This window comes from Girardinichthys multiradiatus, chromosome 7, assembly GCF_021462225.1.
Source record: "Girardinichthys multiradiatus isolate DD_20200921_A chromosome 7, DD_fGirMul_XY1, whole genome shotgun sequence".
Lineage (NCBI taxonomy): Eukaryota > Metazoa > Chordata > Actinopteri > Cyprinodontiformes > Goodeidae > Girardinichthys > Girardinichthys multiradiatus.
In genome coordinates, this window is record NC_061800.1 from 14,226,384 (window position 1) to 14,236,751 (window position 10,368).

Genomic DNA, 10,368 nt, shown 5'->3' on the forward strand with positions numbered 1-10,368 from the left:
TTCTCCAACTGTTAATAACTTTTATTATTGTGCCAAGGAACATGGAAAAAATCAAAGGATAAATGATCAAATTAGTTTAACAATTGTCTGTCCAAGCTCTTGCATCTTTTAATTTTCTTTCAATATTTTTCCAGTTAAACAGATTTGCTTGTTTTACCATTGAATATTACAGGATATGTCACATTAATGGTGGGTAAAGTACTGAAATAAAATTTATTGGACAAATTTTTTATATCACTAAAAACCTGGCATTTTAACATGGGTGTCCACTGTATAAATTGTAAATGGTAAATGGCCTGCACTTGAATTGCGCTTTATCAAGTCCAAGGACTCTGAAAGCGCTTTACACTACAATCAGTCATCCACCCATTTGTACACTGACAGTGGTAGACTACATTGTAGCCACAGCTGCCCAGGGCCAGACTGACAGACGTGAGGCTGCCATACAATCTGCACCACCGGGCCCTCTGACCACCATCGCCAGGCGGAAGAAGTGTATTGCCCAAGGACACAACAATTAAGATGGAGTGGGGGTTCGAACCAGCAGCCCACTGGTTCTGGACCAATCCCTACCACCTAAGCCCCTCATTTGATCTAGTTTGGTCAAAAGAGCAAAACTAGCAAAACTTCGAATGATGAATAGTAGTTCTAGTTCACATATAACTATTAGTAATAGTACAGTCCTTACTAATGCCTTTTTTGTTTCCATATTGCTACATTAATGCCAACCAAAAGCTGTTTTTTAAGAAAAAGTGACTTGGAATCTAAACCAAACTGTCTGCACACAGGTGACAACAGATCTGTACCAGGTACTAAGCTCCTATAACTACACACTGGAATACCGAGGCGTCGTCACCGTCAAAGGGAAAGGAGAGATGATGACCTACTTTCTCACCGCTGGACCCCCTGGCAGTTAACCTTTACTAGGTGACAATCAGACATAGGGGGGTTGTGCACCTTCTCTCGTAATGAGCTGGCTTACAGACCTCTGATAGCTTATAGCAGACTGAGGTTTTCCTCACAGCAGCGAACGCTCCTTGAACCAGTCGGCACTTTGAATGAGAGGATTCATTCTAGAGCTGGGCTTTCTTCAGGGGGAGCCCATGAACAGCTGGGGGCATGTCTGCTCAAGTCTGCCTTTTTGACCAAAGATGTTCAATTGGAGCGTAAAGACAGATTTGGCCAGCTAGGTCTTGGAGGAAAACAAAAAGGGTCCTGGAAGAAACTTGCTGAGCCAGGTTCTCTGAGGGGTTCTTGGACAAACCTGCAGGATAACCTAAGTTATGTCACCTCCTATCCTTCTCTCTGCCTTTGTCCTGCTGATTATAAACAATATGTACATGTAAAACCCAGGACGTTTTATGCATATGTGTATGATTTTGTGTACTGTTTGTAAAACATTTATTCCACGTGCTGTGGTACAGGTTCAAACCTCTCAAGTACAGACACAAAGCCAGCACTGCAGCCCTACTTGTTCATGCATCCATCTCTCCATCAAGCACTACCAGATTAATGCAGTTGCAGTAACCTACGTTCTTCACAAAAGTATTCACACCCTTTGAACCTTCTCACATACTGTCCCGTTAACAAACGAAAGTTAAATTTATTTTAGTTGGATTTTGTGTGATAAACAAACACAGAGTCATGCATAATTGTCACGAGAAGGTAAAAGGATTAATGTAAGCATAGACTTTGTGCTAATATCTGGAAAGTGTGGTGTGCCAAAGTCAATTTGTTTTGCACTGCCATCTGCAGGTCTTTTGATGTATGTTCCTACCAGCTTTGCACATATAAAGGCTAAGATATTTTGCCTTTTCCTTTTGCAAAATGACTGAAGCTCTGTTAAACTGGAAAAGGGGGAATGAAAGGCCCATTCTAACATATTTTATGCTTTGATATAAACTATTCCAAAAGCTGTTTTGGGTTGCTCTCCTGCTGGAAGGAGAACTTCCTTGAAACTCCCAAACCTTTAGTAGCTTCCAATAAGCTTTTTATCAGGATAATCCTCAATTTAGCTCCATCTATTTTCCCATCAACTCTGACCTGCTCCCCTGTTCCTGCTGACGAAAAACCTTCCCATAACATGGCACTGCCACCACCATCTTTCACAATGGGGATGGTGTACAGGACCAAAAAAGTTACTTCTGGAATCAAATGGTTAAACTGGATTTTATTTCGCAGTATCGAAGTAAAAATGACTAAAAACACCTTTCTTTTAGAATAGAACATGTTTTGCATTTTTTTACAACTCACACGTATGCATTACCTTGTCTAGTGTTTGTCTACCACACAAAATGGCCAATAATCTATAAAAGTTGGCAGTTAAGTGACAAAATGTGAAAAGCCCAATGAGTATGAATATCTTTTCAAGTATGGCTTACTGCACACCATTTCTCTCATAAGTGAGGGGATCATTCTTAGAGTATATAGTTTATGTTTGATAGGAGAGTCCACTAGTGTTTTCTATAAAGCTTTCCATTAGCCTCACACAAATAATATATACGCACCCCTGCAACACAAAGACGATGTCAGTAAAAAGCTTTTCTACTCTTAAAGTGGTTTTGTATTTTGACTTCAAAATCTCAAATCTATGAGATATTTAAAGATTATATATTTTCTACATTCATATAATATAGAGCTGCGTATAAATACCAGTATGTATCCACATGTGCATACTGTGTCACTCTGTTGAGACTGCAGAAACCCTCACTGGCGTTGCCTGATCTCAGCAAATCGACATTCCTGATTTCCTTTTCCTCTCCTGCTCTTTTCAACAAATCAAGCATTTTTTTATCTGCTGGAAGTCAACTGCTGGCTGATTAGAAGCCACTGACAATCTCCTCTTTAATGTATCTCAATGTCATAGCAGAAGGGAGTCACCATGCTGAGCGAAAATGCAGTTTGAACTGAAAGGCATCAACCCCGGTGCTCAAATGCCATTTTGCACTCCAGTGCTTTCGGCCGTCCCCCTCCCCTCGTGCACTGCTTCAACGGGCCCTTTTTGTTTGCTCAGTTAGGTGGTACGACACAATGAATGTCCAATGTTCTCCAATGAGGCCTTTAATGCGGACGCTAGAGCGACTACGATGATGATGCTCATCCTATAGACAGATGAGCATAATGTGGAAATGTGCACTTTTTATCTGCTGTTTTGTTTGTTTTTGTTTTATCTCATCAAAGCAGTTTTCTTCAGTATTGCATTGTTACTCTGCATTGTTGTCTCTCACACACAAAACCTTATTGAAAAATTACAGCTTTGCCTTGGATGAGTCACAGTCACTATAAAAACCTTCAGGACGGTGTCAGGTTTTCCCCTAAGAATATGATGAACTATAAAAAAAACATGATACTTGGAAATTGAAGTCGGCATCATTTGATCTTTTTTTATTGCCAGTAAATTTCATGAATGCACAGAAATGTTAAAGTTTTATTCATGCAGTGTGCAACTGTCTCTCCTACACCTAGTGTGACTGAATCAAAAGCAAATGCATATAACTGCTGTTAAATTGACCTGGCTTTCAGATACACTACAGGTCAAACGTTTTAGATACACGTTCTCACTTAATGCATCTCTTTATTTTCATGACTATTTACATAGTAGATTCTCACCAAAGGCAACAAAACTGTGAATGAACACACAAACAAAAAGTGTGAAATAATAAAAATAGCCACCCTTTGCTGTGATTACTACTTTCCTCTCTTGATGTTCTCCCCATGAGCAGGTCACTTGAAATAGTTTTCCAAAGAGTCTTGAAGGAACCTCCCAGAAGTTCATTGAGAGACGGCCAGAGGTTGATATTTCAGTCATCACAGCAAAGGGTGGCTACTTTAAGGAATCTAAAATATAAAACGTATTTTTTTCGGGTATATTCAAAGTTTTGATGCCTTCAGTGAGAATCTATGTACAATGTAAAAAGTCATAAACATAAAGAACACCATTAAATAAGAAAGTGGTTCTAAAACCTTTGACCGGTAAACACTGTAAGCGCTGGCTGCTACTTTGGATTATAAATATTTATCAAGAAGTACAAATATGAAAGCTATAATAAACGTTGAAGAATTGAATAAAGACCCGTAACTTGGTAACTGCAATGTATTGTCAACAAACTGACCCTGATGACAACGTGTTGTCTGGCCAAAAAGGGTCTGACGACACTTGAACTTTTTGTCACAACAAGTTCAAAGTCAGACTTTGATAACTGGTTGAGGAAACAGGGTGATTGATTATTTTTTGTCCTTGAGTCTAATTACTTATGGAAATTCAAATACAATGTATTAATGACAATTGGCCCTTTTTTTTTTTTTTTTACTAAATCAGTTAATTTGTTCACATAAAATTAATCTGTAAAATGACTCCATGTTTATGAATTCTTTATGAATTACAGACTCAAAGAGAAAGTTAAAAATGTTTTAAGTGTTGTTCTGTAAAGACATTATAAGCAGTCAATAGCTTACCTGCAATACTTTCAGTGTAAACTCAGGTTAGCTGGTCCCAGAAGTTGAAGTAACAGCTTGTTGGAGAAGGTCCAAGACAAACGTGGACCTCTACAGTCTTAAAACAACTCTAATCCTAAAAGGTCATGTTGGCTTATAAGAACAATGAACTCTTAAATTGTCACCACCTTTGAATTAGGGGCTTATACACAGCCAATGATTACACATGATTTTACACAGGAAATGTAGGAATTGGTGCAGCACCAGAAGTCTTCCTGTGGGAAACATGCACTAAGAAAGGAACATGTAAAGCATTTCTAGCTTGAGTAATTTTAGAACATAAACATCAAGCTGTGGACAAAATAAAATGATCATAGCTGGTAATGTTTTGAATTATATACTTTCTATCTGTTAGGAATTTACTCTAACCTGAACATGTTCCGTTCTCAGTGCACGTTTTACACAAGCAGACCATTGGTGGCACACTACCTCCTACCGCCATTTATCATGTAAATAATCAGCTTCTGAGTTGTTTTAAGATGGTAGAAGTCCTCTTTGGTCTCAGTCCCTCTCGTACTAGCGGTTAGCTTCAGCCTCCTGGACCAGCTAATCTGGATTTACAGTAATGAAGACAGTAATATATTAGATGCTTATAACCTTTTCACCGAGCGTAATTTCAAAAATTCTCATAGTTCCCGTTAAAGTGCCAATTTGAATAATAAACTTGCTCAACGGTTTTTCACTGTTTGACATTTACAAGCTCAAAAGTTAAAAACTGTACTGTTAGAAAATAATCAGTTTAAGCCCTTTATGTTTAAGAACCCCTTAAAATGCTTAGCTTGTACAGACTGATTAGCTGATTGGTTTAAAAAAAATAGTTTTAGGAATGTTAATAGTGTTTGTCATGAAGAATGCAAAAAATGCATGTAAGCATGGATAATCCAAATGTGTTACCAAGTGATGTCATGGAATACAGAAAAAAACAAAAACATGTTACTCTTTGTTGCATTCCTCACGTTTTACATCTAGAGAAAATTAATAGTTATATTCACATATAGGCATTTTCAGTATCAAGGTATACCAATGTTTTTCAAAGTTAAAGACTTCCTGTCTGACCCTTCTTTGGTTTAAAATTCCTAGAATAAGATTCCAAAGAAAGTGCCGGAATGACCAAAGCGTTCTCCGGCTATATGGAGCATATGGCAGAGCAGCACCGTCCTCCTACACTTTTCCTTTATTTACAGGAAAGAGAAATTCTTCTGTCTGAAAAGATTTTCAGTGATGAAAATCATGGGCAGCATTACTATGGAAACTAAACAAGCACCACCTATCATTCTATTAGGGTCAGACTACAATATGCAAACTAAGAGCAGCAAATCTGTGCGACTGATTGACCGGCTAATACCAGCTCGTTATTCTTATTGCCTTAACATACATAAGGTCAACGATTTAATAGTTTTTACACTGAAGAACCATTATTGGGTCTTTTCATGATCATTTGCTGGCAGTAAAAAATAAATGTAAATAGGTCCCAACTTTTTAAGTGGTTGGTTTTGCTTTTACTTTACTGGTAGAATAAAATAAGTAACAAATTGACAAGTTTTACATCTCTGAAAAATAAACTTGCAATATCTTACCCAGGTATCTTTGTCTTGGTGTCCTGTTGTACCGCTGCAACACAACTAAAACTTTGAATGCCATTTTATTTGACTCACTGAATGTTGTGCCCATTTAGGCCCATGTAAGCCTCTGTTTTTTGGTTGATTGAGCATAACTGTGCCATCACCGGAGATAAGGCATAGATCAACAACAAGCTAATTTAATATGTGACTCATCTCGTTTTATAGGAGCAGAGGCAGTCCGTCTGCTTTACTGCTACTGATTCCTCATAATGGCTCTGAAATGAAGCCTCTGTGATAAAAACGGCTCCAGATGGGTTGTTTTGCTTTTTTGTTATCTTGTTCCAACACTATTTCTTTTTTTACAGTAAAATAAATTGCTGAGATGTTTCACAGGTACATGATATCACTTGTTTTTTCTTGAATATTTTGTTTGATTAAATCAGACAGATACAAGTCCAAATTCTGTTTTATGTGTAAAAGCTGCCCTGTCACCATATCAGAGTTTCAGACAGAGTCAAATATATATAAAAAATCTCCTTAGAAGCTTAAGACAGCTTTAATGAGAATCTCTAATAAAGCTCAAGTGTGTAACATGCCTGAGCCTTAACTGTTGTCATGGAAAATGCTTAACTTCTACCAACAGGTGGCAGCAGAGCTACATCACTTGTTCTATGGAGGAGCCTTTGTATCATCATGATTAAAGGTTGGAAAACAGGAAACAGAAGAGCTGATTAGCACCCTGGCTGTTAGTTCATTCATTACAGGATTAATCTCTATATTTATACATTAGTCAAATCACTAGTTGTTTTTTCAAGTTTGGTACTTTAATCAGCGTTATTCTGCTGATCTTGCTATGCACTTGTGTTCAGTAGAAAATTGTGTATTTTATCAGGAAGCACAACAGTGTTTATTTGGTGCTGGAGCAAAACAAAATCCTCAGACATAATGATTTTGACCTCTTTAGACAGGAAAATTAGCCCTAATTGTGTGCGCTTTGCCACAAAATCATCACTGCTGAGATTTGCATAAAGGACACAATTCATGTTATTCAAGTTGGCAGCCTACATTTAAAGGAAAAAAACAATGGTAATAGTTACCGAAAGTGTTTAGAAAAAAAAGCTGTTATGAGTCAACCGTAAAAACCATCAATTATAATAATTCCTCATGTGTCATGTGCAGCCTCTGAGTCTTGAGGTAACATGTAGCTTGTTGTTGCCTGTTAGAAAATATAATATGAAAGCAGCAAAAGGCTAATTGAATTAAGAGCATCTTCAATTATGATGTTAAGTCCTAGAATTCAGTTTATTTACACAGTGCCAATTCACAATAAATATCATTTTAAGGAAATTTACAAGACAAACCAGTTGTTATTCATATGCAGATATATGTACTGAAATCAATTCAAAGTAAGACACTCATTTAGACAGATTTAAATTTCGTACTCCCAGACGTCCCTCTCCCACGGCCCCCGTCCTCCAGCTTCTCCAGGGGGAGCCCAAGGCATTCCCAGGCCAGCCGAGAGACATAGTCCCTCCAGCGTGTCCTGGGCCGTCCCCTGGGCCTCCTCCTGGTGGGACGTGGCTGGAACACCTCTCAAGGAAGGCGTCCAGGAGGCATCCGGTATAGATGCCCGAGCCACCTCAACTGGGTCCTCTCGATGTGGAGAAGCAGCGGCTCTACTCCGAGCCCCTCCCGGATGGCCGAGCTCCTCACCCTATCTCTAAGGGAGTGCCCGGCCACCCTACGGAGGAAGCTCATTTCAGCCGCTTGTATCCGGGATCTCGTTCTATCGGTCATGACCCAACGTTCATGGCCATAGGTGAGGTTAGGAACGTAGACCGACCAGTAAATTGAGAGCTTTCCTTTTCGGCTCAGCTCTCTCTTCACCACAACGGACCGGCACAGTGCCCCCATAGATTTAAATATATATATAATATATACTATCAGGTGAAATATAAATTATTAGATTTCAATTTAATAATTTCTATTTCACTTGATAGTATATATTATAATACAACTTAGTCAAGTTAAAAATGCCAACTGGTAAAAAGTTACCTTAGGACCCTCAGCTGTCAGCAATTCCTCATCCTGGACAAACATGGCGACAGTGGAAAGGAATGACTCCCTTTTAACATGAAAAACCCACTAGCAGAACCCAATCACTATCGACTGGGAAATTCCTGGGTGGACACTCACTGTGGCCTCTCTTGCACTAGAAACGATGTTTATTTCTGGCTCAATTCACAATGATGGAGTTTATTTTATGATTTTCAACAGAAACAGAAATGTACTTCAATGAAGAATGAGGACTGGCAGTCAGCTTTTCATGTAGGAGGGGCTGCATGGATGATTGCTGGAATGGGAGCTTTCTGCCTCTACTAATTAGTTCACAGAGAATGTAAAGAACATGGTGTGCTTGTAGACAGGGCAGTAGAGTCTGTGTTAATCTCTTAGACAACAGGACAGATTATTTGCATCTGCCAACACACCTACTAGAAAGGGACTGCTGTGTTTTTGTTGACCGTCTCCAGGACAATGTCTCTGAATCCAGATGGACGCACCAGTGTGCTGGCAGTTAACATTCCCCCATCCATATCCTGATGTTGGGGTGAAGGTCTAATTTACAACCTGGTGCAATAGTGGAAATAGTGAAAACTAACATGTTGCTAGGGTTGTGCCAGTTCAACCTTAACAAGAACTAGTTTTTCTTTGACTAAAGCATTCATTTAACATTTTTTTTTAACTAAAACCATAAAATTACCCCAAAACATTCAACTTGTTTTTAATAACGTTGGCCGTATTGAGTTAACCAACAACTATGTGCTTCTTTAATAAAGTCTTAATTCTGTTAAAGCAGATTCTTCAATCATGTACATTGAATACATCCTTTCAGTTACTTACCTGCAAGAGTTGAAAGCTGCAGCTTCATCTCCCATTCATAACAAAGAAATTAAAAATAAGCTGCAAAAACCCATCAGTGTAACCTGATATTTTTAAGTTTCAGAGCTTAAACCTTCAGCTAATATCCTTGCGAATGCATCGTCAAGTTTAAATTGAGGGTAGACACATAGGCCTAAATTACCAGTCTTGGTCCTCACTAACTGCATTGAGGGGAACTGCTGAGGCTCTTTCTCCGTAAAGTTGGCCCCTAAAAAAAAACCCGCAGTACAAATCTGTTGTTCTCCCCCGAATAGAGCGCTGTTACACAACATCAAGATGAGCTGCATTTGCTTCACAATCTCCACTAAAAAAAAATCATTGTTCAGTTAAAAGTTGTCAAAAACATGAGTATTAGGTTACCATGGAGACTAAGCACAGGTTGGTGGACAGGCATTACTGTTGGCCAAAAACTTACTGATTTCTTAGATCAGGTGTTCCTAAACCTTTCAGTCCATTAAGCGGAAGTATGCTGACAGCACAAACAGAATCAATAGTCAATATCATCCATAAGTAGTTTCATGTTTTTAGCAAACATAATTTTTTTTGCATTACCTTTTATCTTTTGTTATTTAGTTTGATTCCTGAAGAGGATTTCAAGAATCTCACGACTTGATGATTCACAGCCCAAACTTTGGGACCCACCATCTCAGGCATCTCCTCCTGCTGTTTGGGCATCAACAGATTTAACAGGTGCTGCTCCCCCTTCCTAGTGCTGTTTGATCTCCAAGCACCTGAAGGGAGACGCTACAATATCCCCAAGAAAAGAGAAATGCAATTTTGTTTCACCTTATATTTTTGATAAAGATAAAATGGCAAATTTATTGTACAAGTTACACTTGTTCATATTATCATTTTTGTATTTAATCATGATGGTTTAGTTAGGATTTTTTCCATCTTATTCCCTGGTGATGAGAGCTTCAAATGCTATTTTGTTTTCCATCCATGAACAAATCTGTTTCATAATTCCCTGAATCTCAATTTCCTGACTAAACGCCCACGCAACATATTTACTGTAACTGCAAAGAATGTGTCGCAGAATGTCGACTCTGTACCGTGAGATTAAGCTCAGCACCTAAAAAACCCGAGCTGTAGTGAGAGAGCCAGCGTTAGGTCATGTAGGTGTGGTCGTTGCTGGAAAAGCAGAGAAAAATCGGACTGCGTTAATAAGTCGCATGAGAGCGACTTGGTAACTTCTGATGCCAGATGTGCAAAGAGCTGCAAGACTAAATTGTTTTCATATTTAGCTTCCTCCAATGAACTCAGGACTCATCTTGGTATGTTCAGTAACAACAATAAAGATGTATAGCACCTCATTTTTTTAAAGGTGCAGAAAGCAAAGAAACCAGGTTGCTTGAATAAATATTAAAAGCAG

At 38.6% G+C, this 10,368-nt stretch overlaps 1 protein-coding gene across 2 annotated transcripts in view; it reads left to right on the top strand.

Moving 5' to 3' along the window:
• adcy5 (adenylate cyclase 5) overlaps positions 1 to 6,452 on the top strand; it is a 134,057-nt gene extending 127,605 nt beyond the window's left edge. For both annotated transcript variants that reach the window (XM_047370666.1, XM_047370667.1), the window contains exon 21: positions 789 to 6,452. In XM_047370666.1, the coding sequence (XP_047226622.1) occupies positions 789 to 917 (129 nt within the window). In that variant the 3' untranslated portion in view covers positions 918 to 6,452. The remainder of the gene's footprint in view (positions 1 to 788) is intronic.
• The last annotated feature ends 3,916 nt before the right edge of the window (positions 6,453 to 10,368 follow it).